This window comes from Desmodus rotundus, chromosome 3 (genome assembly GCF_022682495.2).
Source record: "Desmodus rotundus isolate HL8 chromosome 3, HLdesRot8A.1, whole genome shotgun sequence".
In the NCBI taxonomy this organism is placed as follows: Eukaryota; Metazoa; Chordata; class Mammalia; order Chiroptera; family Phyllostomidae; genus Desmodus; species Desmodus rotundus.
In genome coordinates, this window is record NC_071389.1 from 6,975,685 (window position 1) to 6,989,405 (window position 13,721).

At 43.8% G+C, this 13,721-nt stretch overlaps 1 protein-coding gene across 8 annotated transcripts in view; it reads left to right on the plus strand.

Moving 5' to 3' along the window:
• VPS13D (vacuolar protein sorting 13 homolog D) overlaps window positions 1-13,721 on the plus strand; it is a 229,060-nt gene that overhangs the window by 61,356 nt on the left and 153,983 nt on the right. For all 8 annotated transcript variants that reach the window (XM_053920028.1, XM_071220837.1, XM_053920032.1 and 5 more), the window contains 7 exons: window positions 7-219; window positions 3,570-3,835; window positions 5,173-5,306; window positions 7,616-7,771; window positions 9,395-9,605; window positions 10,298-10,372; window positions 12,712-12,918. In XM_053920028.1, coding sequence (XP_053776003.1) covers window positions 7-219; window positions 3,570-3,835; window positions 5,173-5,306; window positions 7,616-7,771; window positions 9,395-9,605; window positions 10,298-10,372; window positions 12,712-12,918 — 1,262 coding nt within the window. The remainder of the gene's footprint in view (window positions 1-6; window positions 220-3,569; window positions 3,836-5,172; window positions 5,307-7,615; window positions 7,772-9,394; window positions 9,606-10,297; window positions 10,373-12,711; window positions 12,919-13,721) is intronic.

Sequence of the window (13,721 nt, forward strand, 5' to 3'; positions counted from 1 at the left end):
TTTTAGATTTGACTTCAAGAAATGTAAACTGCTCTATGAGAGCTTTTCCAACCAAGCCAAGTCTGTTAACTTGGTTTCGCATTCCATGATGGCTTTTGACACCCGCTGCGCTGGGCGGAAGACCAGCCCCGGCACGACGAACGTCTTCAGCTGCATCTTTCAGCCCTCCAAGAACAGCAGCACAGCCCAGGGGTCCATTCAGATCGAGCTGCACTTCAGGTAGTGCCTCTTCCCTGAGGGACAGTCACGCCTCCGTGCCCTCGCTTCAGGCCTCATCGGACCCAGTATGGGTCGCACTTGATGAGAAAAAATCGTTCCAGCACTCGGCGCTGGCTCGGGACTCGTTGCGCTTGCTAGAGTTTGAATGAGTCATGACAGCGTCCTACAAACAAAAATTTCTTGTGGGAAAAATTTATCGGTACCGGTTGGTTTCAGCACTCGTCACGAGTTCCGGAACAAATTGACGACGAGTACTGAGGTCGTATTGCACTTTCCTTTGTGGCCAAGGCCATGTTGGCTTTAGAGCTTCAGAGGACCCCGAGGAGTCACTGAAGAGAGAAATACATAATGGCACATAAGTGCTGTGTCTGGAGTGGTAACATAGCGCCCCTGTAACCTTGCAGCTTCATTCATTGGCCAAAAGGTGTCTCTGTTGTTTAAAAAAAAGTAGTTTAGAGTTAAGCCAGGTTCTTGAAATCAACCTGTCTGTTCGTTGAGACTGTTTTAATGTGCAAAGCAACTTGGGAAGGAAGAATGCATGTTTAAGGAAGAAGAAAGACTTTTGTCTATGGAAATAACAGAAGGGAAGGTGGTTTTGACTTGCTTTACTGATTCATCTATGCAAGTCTTGCCGACTCCTTCATTAAAAGGAGCTTTGGCCCCTGAACTAGATTGCTTTTCTTTTTGTAGTGTGCAAGGCAGTTTTGCCTGTGGAAAGTGTGTTGGTTTTGGAATCATGCAGATCTGGGCTCAGAACCTCCATTTACCACTTCCCTGCTTTGTGTCCCTAGGACAAGCTGTTTAGCCTCTTTGAGCTCCATCTCCTTCTATAAAATAAAAAAGAACAGCTGTACCTGCCTGGCTTACTGCTTGGCACAGATGGTGGAAGCCATTATTATTCCTGACGGAGGTCATGTTATTTTATGATATACTATGGTAAGATCTTATGACTAAGTGAGCCTTGGCCTGAAACCTGAACGGTTAGGTCTGATCTGAAGAAATCCTTCCATGCAAATCCAAAAGGAGACCTTTGGAAGCAGTGTCAATTTCATTCTGTTAGCGCATTATGGTGTCAGATATGTTGTAAATATAGACCAATAAGTGAAAAAGCTGGGTTAAGTGAAGAGAAATAAGTGAAAACTTCTTTGTTAGGCATAAAAAGAAAGAATCCTCAAGATTATTCTTATATTTGTGTGTTTAAATGTGCCTGACATTTCAATGTGTTGCTCAGTGAATTCCTCGGGGTTTGAGATGTTTTTCAGGGAGGGGTTGTGGTCCTTCCATAAGTCTTTAGGAAGTCTAGCAAAGTAGACATTTAAACTTTTATGTGAACTAGTTGCCTCTTACTGAGCCCTACCATGAGCCAGGCACTTGGCCTACCTTTAATTTAATTCTCACGAGTCTGCAAAGTGGGTGACTTCTTCCCCATTTAACAGACACCAAAACAGAAGCTCGGAGGGGGTCACGTAAGTCTTCTGTGGTCACACAGCTAGTAGGTAAGGTAGTGAGAGTTCAGACCTGGGCCTTGAAGCGCGTGTCTTGAACAGTCTGCGGCCCACCTCGTCTCTGGTGATTGGGCTGATTGTAGTCAGAGGGTAGGCTTTGCAGCTCCTTTGTCTGAAGATGATGTTTATTTGAATAGGAGGCTTGCATATATTTGGTCCATCTGCAGAAACGATTTCTTTTTGGGTTTGCTTTATTATTATTGATCTGGCTTTCTAAACTATCAGCTAGGTTTTCAGCCTATCATGTTAATATATAAGCAGCCTTGAAATATTGTTCTATTTATATTCTCAAGGTATATAATTTCTTAGAGTTGAATAATAAAGCCTTACCTTGGCTCTTGCTAACAGAAGTTCCATTGTTAGCGAGAGGGTTAACACGTTCTCTTGATTGGAACTTTTGAACGCTTTCTGTGTCTCAAGAAGAATTGCTCTTTTGTTGGGATTTTGTGTGTCAAATATAAATCATTTCACAGTGTTTAAAGGCTTGAAATACTTTCCAGAGTAGGGATCAGACACACTTTGACTTTCCACTTGGTGCCTAGCTCTGACGGTCTGTGTTCGACACAGGGTGGAAAATTTTTACTGAGGGCAACATTTTTTCTCAATCACAAAAGGGCGAAGTGTTTCTGTGAAAAATGCTGTGTCTGTATGAAGGAGACATACATCATTGTGCCCTTTTTCTAGAGGCAATGAGCCAGGTTTAGGAGAAATAAAAGACTGGGGAAGCCAGCCTTCCAAGTGTCTCCAAATCAGCTTTTCCAGAATAGGGGCCCTTTGAGGGCAGGAACCAGGTACGTGTAGCAGCTAGAGCCCCAGAGTTGCTTTGGGCTCGTGGAACAGAGCGCAACCCCGAAAACCCCGAGGAGGTGCTCCAGCCCCTTTTCCTCCGTGCTACCCATTTCTTCCGACTGTGGGCTAATAGGGCCAGGCCAGGCCTGAGAGTCCTCTTTGAGCTTAACTCTCAGATACAGAAGTTGGAGTACTGGGGACTACAAAATGAGTATTCTCTTTCTCCTTTCCCCAATTCCACTTCTAGGGTGCTTGGGGTTATACCCATGGTAAATGTCACCTTATTTGTCCTGCATCTCAGCTGAAAGATCTGGGCTGTCAGCTCAGTTCCAGTGAGGGAGACCGTCGAGCACTAGTATGTAAAGTAGGTGTTTATAAAGAAGTGACTCTAGACAGCAAGGAAAGAGCACCTCTCGGATCTCCTTGAAATAGCCCGTGGGGAAGGGAACTGACCTGTAGCCAATGCCTGTTCTGCGCCCGCTGCTTCATCTCTTACACTGTGATGTTTCTCGTTTTATAAGTGAGAAAGCAGGCTCAGGGAAGGTAGGCGGCTTACCTAAGATGACACATCTAGGTAAGGGACGGGATTTAAACCTGGGCTCTTTCTACTGTACCATGATTTCTCAACCTCAGCGCTATTGACATTTTTAGGTCAGATAACTTCTTGTTGTGGGCACTGTTCTGTGCATTGTGGGATATTAGCAGCATCCCTGCCTCTACCCACGAGATGCCAGTAGCAACCCCCAGTGTGTCAACCAAGAGTGTACCCAGACATTGCCAGATGTCTCCTGGGGAGCAAGGTCACCCCTTGTAGAGAACCATTGGACTACACTATGCTGCTTTCTTATTACTTCTTGCTTAAAAATTTGATTAACTTTTGAAAACATACATTGAATGTTTTATTTTACCAGTGTTCAGAGTTTATTGATATTCACAGTTGTCAGTTTGGAAAATGCTGGACACCTGCCTTCTGTCAAACCGAGTAATATATTTGTAGGTTAATGAAATATCATGTGGCCCTTTCCTATTTTATTTTTTTGGTCTTCTTTCTTGTAGATCTACGAAGGATTCCTCCTGTTTTACAGTCGTTCTCAACAATCTCCGTGTGTTTCTCATATTTGACTGGCTGCTGTTGGTCCATGATTTTCTCCACACTCCCAGTGACATTAAGAAACAAACTAATGTCACTCCTTCTCGCCACCGTAATGCGAGTAGTGAACCTGCTGTAGTTCCCAAAACTGTGAAGAGTGGAGTAGTTACCAGGCGGTCTTCCCTTCCTGTGTGCACGGAAAGGCATTTGGAGGTCAAGGTCAATGTAACAGGTGAGTATTCACACGTGTGAGTCACCGATCTTAGTTTGAGTGTTCGGCTCAGTATGTGTGTGGCAGGACAGCTTTTCTGTTGCCTTTTATTTTTTAACATGAGCACTTACACACTTGAATCTTTTTTTTTAAAGGGTGATGTGACAGTTTTATTTTTTATTATTTTAAAAAGTATTTCTTTTAATTCATTGAATTTTAGAGAGAGAGAGAGGGGAAAGGAGAGAGAGAAAAAACATCTATTTTTGTTATTCCACTTATTGATGCATTCATTCGTTGATTCTTATATGGGCCCTGCCTGGGGATTGAACCTGCAACCTTGGCCTAATGGGAGGATGCTTTAATCAACTGAACTACTCGGTCAGGGCCTGCTCGAATCTTTTATAGACCAGTAGGCATTGAAGTTCCTGGCCCCTGTGTTTAGGTGTGAACTACCTGGCCCGTAGTGAAGGCTGCAGGGTCTCTCGTCCCTCTCCTCCGCCCACTCAATGCATACTCCCAGGGTGAGCACTGCCAGGGGGGCGGGCTTTCTTCCTAGTGTCCAATCTGGCTTCAGTTTTCTCTTTGATCCTTAGGGCCTCAACAGATGTGCCTCACTGAGTTTGGGCAAATTTGGTATGTGAAAATCTTAGTTTAGAAGGTAAACAAGTGAGGGGATTGCTTTTTGGTCTGCAAAAAGAATAGTTTGTTTGTAAACAGAATTGTTATGTTTTGTTAACTAGTGAAATATTCTAGTTTACCTGTATGTATTTGTGTATTTATTGTTGTTTGTGATATTCCCTATGAACTATTCAATAGGTTGGAAGCAGCTAGCATTTTAAGTGTATTTAGTTTTGAAAGATCTATCTGTACATGGTTTTTGATGAAAACATACAGTACATAAAAGGAAGTAAATTTGCCATGAACAAATGAAAAGGAAACTGCAGGTACTAATTTCAAAAATTTCTACATCATATTGGTCTACATTCTTTGAAAGCAGTCGAACAGCTACATAGGCGATACAGTGTCTTAGGCTGCCTGACCAAGATGCGTATCTGAATCTATTTCCTGGGATTTCAAAGCAGATCATCAGTCGGAGGAGGGATAATTCCCCAAGCGTCTGAATATCTGTTAGTCCTCGCAGAGACTAGATTAAAGATACATTCTAAAGAGAGAAACTGCGCTCCAGTGTTTTCTGCCCGTGTGGTCTCTTGGCTCAGCTGTGCCCGGCCAGATACTGAGAATTTGTTCAGGAGGACAGTGAGGGAGGATGGAGAAGAGGTCTCACTGGTTAACGCCTCCCTGGTAGACACGTGCTGCCTCGTTTCCAACAGCTTGGCTAACGAGGCTGTCCTTCCCAGGTACGGAGTTTGTGGTCGTGGAGGACGTGTCTTGCTTCGACACCAACGCCATTATTCTCAAAGGCACCACAGTGCTCACCTACAAGCCCCGATTCGTCGATCGCCCCTTCTCAGGAAGTTTGTTTGGCATCGAGGTAAGAAGTCCATGTGTCGAGTAAAACACTACATGATTGGCTCCAGGGAAAAGCCGCTGGAAGGGAATGTTACCACTGAACTCTCACTGGGGGCGTAATTAGTGACCGGAAGACCCTTACCCTCCTCTTCTCTTTTTCTTCTCGCACTCACCAGCTTACTCCAACGTGTGAACGGGGTCCTCCAGCGTCGGGCTGTTGATGTGCGGGGGGGGCTTTCCTCTTTCTCTTATACCCTCCCTTCCTCAGGAAGTTCAAGGACACACTGTCAGTCCCCTCTGCCCTGTAGGGCTCCCTGTTGTGTCCTCCCGTTCTGCAGGTCTCGTCCTTGGCAGGTTCATGCAGGTGGGGAAGTGGTCCTCACCTCCCCTCAGTGAGCGCTCGTCCTTGTGAGGACCGAGGGCTGTGTGGTCCTGGAGGCTTGGCTGTGAAAGGGTTGAGGATCTTCTGTATCGTCCTTTTAGGAGTATCTGCTGTATGAAAGGGCAGCTCTAGAGAGCCATGCATGACCGAAAGGAGCGACCAGTGCTGCTTTAGGCCCCGGCTTAGTCTCCTGAAGGAGAAAGTTTGCATTGGAGTGGCCCCTGCAGCCTGGAAATTATACAGTACAATATTAAACAAAAGCTGCTTTGCCTCTTTGTAAGCCGGGGGGTTGTGGAGAGAGGAGGGAAACGAGGCAGATTATTATCTCTCAAATGTTCTTAATTCACTGATCTCAGCTAACATGCCTCTTGTTATAGTATTACAAGACTGGGTCAGGGTTACTCATCATTTCCTTCCCCTTTGTGACTGAACTCTTCATGCCCTGTCCTTTCTAGTGGTACTGTTCAGAAGTTGGATGAGCAAAACTTGTTTTCCCTGTCAAGCACATATGGTACTTTTTTGCTCCTGGTCAGATACAGCTAACTGAAACCTGTGGAGATTTCACTTCTTGACCACTCGTTTCTCTCATATGGAGAAACCTCAGTTTGAGAGGAAGGATTTGCATGCTGGTGTGATGTGAACCGGTCATGAAGTTACAGTTCTTCTGCTTTCCAAGCCAGCACAATGCCAGCTTTGAATGGAAGCTCTCGGTGACTGATTAATGAACTGTTAGGTACAGTTGGGTTTTGTGTAGCAGAAGCCCCTGAAGAAAAAAGGAAAATGAAACTTTCCTCCTCCGGAGTCTTAGAAAAACTGCATGGCAAAATATTTGAGATTCCTGGAAACCCTTTCAGTCTTGTTCTTCAGGCAGCACTTGAATCTGAATTTTAGACCTCCTTGGTACATCGCTGGGGACAAACTTACAAAGAAAGTAAAATGAGTTAATTTTAAATATAGCAAAGGACCTTGGCACCAAACATGTTTTTTAATATCACTAGAAAATGTCAAAATAAAAAAAAAGGCTGGGGGAAAGAACGAGGGAGACCAAAACAGATGCTCCTCTTCTGTACTCTTATGGAGTATGTTTTATTTTTCCCCCTGTAACAAAAATGAATTTTGTTTATTTTTATCTTATTTAATTTTTCCCCATCACCACTTACTTATCCCCAAAATTTGGTCTTATAATAAGAGTCCTCCCTCTCTTCTCTTCTGTCTCCTCATAAATAAAATATATTTATTTTAAAGCTTTTAAAAATAGAATATTCCAAGCATGTACAAAGGAAACAGAATAATACAATGAATCCCTATGTGGCTGTTGCCCAGCTTCAGTAATGTAGTTATTTTCAACTATGAAAGTAACAACTATATTATATAAAATAGGGGACGGGAGGGAAAAACCACTTCTCTCTCCATATGTAATCTTTATTGGCATTTTGATATGTTTCTTTCTTTAAAGTCATGGTGTAATAATTACTTTCATTGGGCTTCTTTCACATAACTCATGTTGCAACTATCTTCCTAATTTCCATTTTAACTATCCCTTTTAAGTGGCTGCAAAATATTCCATTGAGTAGATAACAATATTGAGTGATAAAACCTTGGTTGCTCTTAATTGTTTTTATTAACTATTAAATAATCAGTGAATTTTTCTTTGTTATGCATTACTTCCTTAGGTACCAGTTCCTAGAAAGAAGTAGGATTGCTGGGTCAAAGGGTGTGAAAGTTTTAAGCCTCCTGTTACATATTGCTAAACTGCCTTTCACACGCACCGCTGTGTGCTCCCGGCGTGGGTGAAGTACCAGCCTCACTCCTCACAGCAGTCAGCAGTTGTTTTGGGTGTCGAGATAAGACAGGGCTGTTGGCTTCTGAGATAGTCTTTTTTCCTGCTGATGGTTAGGCTGTTTCTAGATCAGGCATTAATTCTAACCATACTGCCTTCCCTTCCCCAGGTGTTTTCGTGCCGGCTTGGGAATGAGCACGATACGGCTCTTTCGATTGTTGATCCAGTGCAAATTCAAGTGGAGCTGGTGGGGAATTCTTCTTATCAGAATAGTTCAGGGCTGATGGATGCATTCAACAGCGGAGATTTCCCGCCTGTCCTGGAGGTAATGACGAAAAGCTGGGTGACACGGTGATGTGCCTCAAACACTTTCCTGAGCTTGGGCTGCTTTCGCATCCTCCTGGGCCCAGCACTTTAGTTCCCGCAGCCGACACAGAATGAAAACGATGCCTTCTCTGTTTTAAGATCTTGCTGTCTTAGGGAGGATTAAAGACCTTTTAATTGTCTGGTGTAATCTTGACATTCTGTGATGGTTTACAGAACTCAACCCAGGCAGGACTGGTGGTGAGTGGAACTCAAGGTCAGGTGGTTCGAGTGGAGGGGTAGAGTAGACAGAAACAGGCCGAGAGGGAGAGCATGCCACAGTGGGAAGCTTTTAAGTCGGGTAGCGAAGGCCCAGCACACGTGAGGCAGAGCGAGGTCTCACTAGAAGGGGAGACCTGTCAGGCACTGAGGAGGACGCAGGGGAAGCAAAGGAGGGCGAGGCTGGGCGGGGAAGGCTTAAGCATTTGATGTTTATTTCTTTGGTAGAGGGGGAATGATTAATCATTTCATTTGAACCAAAGGAGCCTGAAAGAGGGAGAAAAGCCATTCTGATTTTCAATCTTCAAAAAAATTAATCAGTGAAGAAACAAAGCACCATACCTAGACATTGGAACACTCGTTCCTTTTTTTAAAGATTTTATTTCTTTATTTTTATTTATTTTTAAAAAAAGATTTAATTAATTTATTTTTAGAGTGAAGGGAAAGGAAGGAGAAAGAGGGAGAGAAACATCAATGTGTGGTTGCCTCTCACATGCCCCCTACTGGGGACCTGGGCTCTGACTGGGAATCGAACCCCAACCCTTTGGTTAGTGGGCCAGAGCTCAATACACTGAGCCACACCAGCCAGGGCTAGAGAGAGGGGAAGGGAAGGAGAAAGAGAGGGAGAGAAACATCAATGCAAGAGAAATATGGATCGGTTGCTTCTTGCATGCCACCAACTAGGGACCCGGCCCTCATCCCAGGCATGTGCCCTGGCTGGGGATCAAACCTGCAACCTCTCCGTTTGCAGGCCGGTGTTCGATCCACTCAGCTACGCTAGCCACTTCTAACAGTCATTCATTTTTAAAGTGGTCTGGTGCCAGTGTCTGCATGGCTTTTACCAGTGGTAGCTGTGTTGCCGGTCTCTGAGGAAGACCAGATTTTAGGAAGTGTCAGTGTGGAACCTGACTCATTCAGGGTTCTGTTTGAATAAAGAAGAGATAATTTTGTTGGTTGGTCATTTTGTTTTAGAGATTCAAAAATTTAAATAGATCAAAGCAAAATGGATTAACAAAATGTTGCTAATAGGCTATTCTATCTCCCCTATAGCCATTCTTTGATCCTCTGCTTTAATTATTAATATACTTTTATGAAAGTTATCCAACTGAAATATTAATTCTAGTAATTTTTCTAGCTTAGTGTGTTTTATTCGGTGCAGTTTTTGTGAACTTTGACCTCAAGGCTGAAACACCTTGCCTCATGGCTGTTAATGCTTAATTTTGTGATCTTTCGAGTCTTCAAAATGAGAAATTTAGTATAGTGTCTGTTGGACTTCCGAAGCTTGAATTAGGAATTGTACCTGTAGGAGGTGTAGATGCAAAGCCAAATGCAACTTTAAGAACTTCTACCTTTTACGTTTCGGTAGATTCAGTTACAAGCCCTGGATATCAGACTCTCCTATAATGACGTTCAGCTGTTTCTTGCCATTGCAAAATCCATCCCTGAGCAAGCTCATGCGGCGGTGCCTGACGCAGTGGCCTTGGAGGCCAGTTCCAGTGGCAGTCACCTGTCTGGGGCATCTGGAGCTGGAGAGGAAATCAGAGAAGGGATACGACATACCTTAGATCCTGTCTTGGGTAGGTATTTAAGTATAAAATCCACTCAGTCTTCCCAATAACACTCTTTCTTTTTAACTTTTAAGATTCCCTTTTGCACAATTTAATTGTTCAGAGTATAATTGATGTCATTAAGTATAATTGTGATCTTAAATATGCCTCTCTAATTTTTAAAATTTTATATATTCATTTATTTTTATTATTGTTCATGTACAGTTGTCTCCATTTTCCTCCCACCACTTCCCCCACCCCACGCCGCCCACCTCCCACCCTCAATCCTTCCCCCCCTTTGGCTTTGTCCATGGGACCTTTATACATGTTCCATGACGACCCTTTTCCTTCTTTCTCCTGTTATCCCCTCCCCACACCCTTGGTGTCTTTAATCTTAACACCCCAGACTGTCTGCTCTAGCCTTTTGCAGTTTCTTCTGGAGTTATTTGGATAATGCTGAGGTTTGATTTTAAACTTCGAGTTTCTTCCGAAGTTATATAGATAATACTAAGTTTCAATTTTAAGCTTTTAAAACACAATCAATCTATGGAAAAAGGCTCCTAAGATTTTCAGGATACCCTTGATAAAAGTCTTCAATGAGGACCCATAGTTGCCTAGAGAAACGAAATGTTTTAGTCACCAGTTTCTGAGTTTTTTCTTAAATTAGTGTGTGGATTAACTGACGTGAAGTCATCAGTGAAAGCTGTGCACGTTTTTCCTAGAGTTGCAGCTGGCCAGACTGCAGGAGCTGGGCTTCAGCACGGATGACTGTCGCAGGGCGCTTTTGGCGTGTCACGGTAATGTGCCTAAGTGCTTTCATTATCTCCTTGTCTTGATATTATGTTCCTTTCCATTTCCTCCCCTAGCCGCCCCACACAGTGACTTAGAGAGCTGCACTGCATTTCGGGACCCTCCGTGGTCTTCTGTGAGCCACTAAGAACGGGCAGCAGTATTTTATAGAGGATCAGAATATGGGCTCTGGAGCCGACCGACTGTCTCGGATCCTTGCCCTGCCACTTAGATGCTCCTTATGAGTGACTTGGGCAAGTTACTTAATCTCTCTGTAGCAGTGATTCTTTATCTGTAAAATAAGGATAGGAGGACTTCCTCTGGAGGTTTGCTGTGAATAAGTTAGTATATGCAAAGCGCCTAAGCAAAGCACCTGGCACACAGCAAGTGCTTTGCAGGTGCTAGCCATCGTTACCCTGGCACGGGCACTGCTGGTGAGGCCGACAGTCTCGGCCACGCGCTGAGCTCCTGGGTGCCTCACCCTGCGTTTTCCTGTTGAACCCTCAAAGGCCTTGCACGCAGGCATTGGTACCTCTTTGTGATGTGGAGACTGGCTACGTAAACGGATGTAAGGTCCTCTGTCAGCGAGGGGCTGAGATGGGTTTGAGGCAGGTGTGCCCGTGTTCTTTCCACGGCATTGCTGCCTTCCCACCTTTGTCCATGTGCCCATTCTCTTCCCAGAGAGAGGTACAACCAGAGCTGTGTTTTACCCCATTCTTTGTAGTCGTGTGTACGCTCTCTCTTTCCACTTCTCCGTGTACCGTGTACACGTATAAGCATTAACCCCCCACGTATTCGTAGTAGTATTGTATTGATAGATTGTATTGCCAATGCAGTTCGATAGTCTTTTTTGCAATACAATTTTATTGAATAATTATAATTATGATATACTTACTATCAGCAGCATCTTCTCATGCCTTTGCAATGATTTGTAAGCATTGATTTTTGAACTAAGGATATCTCATAATTTATTTAACCATTTTCAGTTGCCTTTTGTTCTTTGAATATCATGCATTTTTCTGTAATAGACATTTTTTGGTGTGAACTTTTGTCTACATCTTTTAAGCATCTCCTTGGTAGAGGGACTTAATATTGTAAGTATCAGATAGACATTTTTTTGGTTCTTCACTTGAATTGACAGATCTTCTAGAAAGATTGTACCAGGTTATACTTTGACTATTATGTGTGAGCATGCTAGTCTCACCACATAATTGTTCTCATTAGTTAACATCTTTTTCTTTCTGAAGAAGTTGAAGGTGGACCTAGTTATCTTTTATTCCTTGGTTTTGTTTTTACATCATTGCTTTTGATTTAATCAACTTTATACCCTTTAATGTTTATATTTTTCTATTGTTTTTAACTCTAACAATTCAAACATTTTTAAAAAACATTTCTAAGAGCCTTTGGAATTTTTCTTATTTTTTATTTCTTTAGTAACTGAGGTTCAGTTCCATTAAAAATAAAGATGATAATAGCAACTGATGTTTTTAGAGCCTCTGCTTTATGGCAGGCTCTGCTCTGAGAACTGCCCGCACACTCCTCCCCTCCTCCTGGCGGTCCTGTGAGTGTGCGCTGCCGGGCCCAGAGGGACCAGGTGCCTGGCCCAAGAGCCGACATCTAGTTAAGTGCCAGGATCTTCTAGAAGCCAGGACACCTTTCTCCAGAAAAGTGTCCTTTCACCCATGCCCTTAGCCACTTCCCACTGTCCCATGCACTGGCCTCTGGTAATTTATAAGTATGGGGGTTGCATTGCTTCCCTCTTCCCTCTTTCCTTTCCTTTCCCCTCCCCTTCCCTCCCCTTCCCTCCTTCTCTATCTGGTTGTGTTCAGGGAGCTGTTACTTACCAGGTGTATGTTACACACGTGCAATTCTCGTTGCCATCTGTTCTGCAGGAGTTCGTGATGGGTTGAGGAGACAAAGTGTGTGCGAAGACAGGCCTTTGAGAATAGTTACAAAGCCACATGTCAGTACATGAGAAACCACACAGTGGAGATTAAGTGCTTCAGTACCAAGTGGCACCCTTTGGGTTCTCTTTTTCCCTTCTCTCCTCTCGTTCGACGATGTCACAGTAGTGGGAGGATGGCCTTCTGGAGGCGTTTTGAGCTGGAACATGAAAGGTGTAGTAAATTGAGTGGAAGGCGAGCAACAAAGAGGGCCTTGTACCTTGCTTCATAGCAGAATTCCTCTTGTTATGCTGTTTTCCCTTTTTTATGTCTAAGAATACATCTGGACCAAGGTTCTCTTGGGCTGGCCAGTCGGGCCCTGTACACGTTTCCTGCTTCCTCTGTGAGCTGCTTGAGTAGCTGTGGGAAATGGTTGAACTGATCACCTTTTACTTTCTTTGAAGGCCAATTGAAAAAGGCAGCAAGTTGGTTGTTTAAGAATGCCGAACCTCTGAAGTCTCTTTCCCTGGCCTCTAAGAGCCGAGAGAGCCAGGGGACGGTGCCAGCTCAGCTGATCTCGGGCGTGGAGATTAAAGCCGAGAGTGTGTGCATCTGTTTCATCGATGACTGCATGGACTGTGACGTCCCTCTCGCCGAGCTCACCTTTTCCCGTGAGTGTTTGCCTGCCTTCAGACTCATCTCAGCAGCTCGCAGTGATGGCTGAGCTATTTGGGGCCGTTTTGTGTTATTCATGCTCTCCTCTGCTTAGTAGGATGGATGAATATTTAGATAGTGGTTTTACATAGTTTTTTCATTATTTGTATTTTAAAGAAGTGTGTATTTATTTGCCATATGTGGCCGTCCGCCTGTAGCTGAGGAATAATCGAAATTGTCATGGACAAAGTTTTTGTTATATTAACAGCTCTAGCTAAATAATTCCTGGTCTCTCTATCTTGTTTATCTTCTTCTGCATCTGAATACCGTGGTGATGGTAGTGTTATTGAAGGCATTTAAAATGGAAGCGCAGAAAAGAATGCTTCTGCTCTGTATATCTTTTGAAAATAAAAAGCCCAGTCTTATTAGGAAGCTTACCTGAGAGTGTCCTCCGTGGGGCAGGGAAGAGGTGAAGCCATTGTCCCAGAGGCCTCTGCGGTTGGCCGGGACTAGGGCAGAAGAGTGATATCCTAAGTCTCACCATTGTAAGCCTTCTTCTCCCTGAGGCTGCTGAGCAGAGTGAAGGAACAGTCCCCTGCTGTGTTTACTTTCAGTTTTCCATTGTTTTCATCTTGCTAGCCTCTATTCCCTTCACAGAAAATTGGTTTGAAGGATTTAATTAGACTTTTCCCCGTTGTAGAGGTTTTCCTTCCCCTGAGTTTCTGGACGCTACAAGGTCCACGTCATTAAAACCAGCCACTGGGATTTGGACTGTTTCCATGAGTGTTTTTCTGCAGAGAACCATTATTTCTTATTTTTC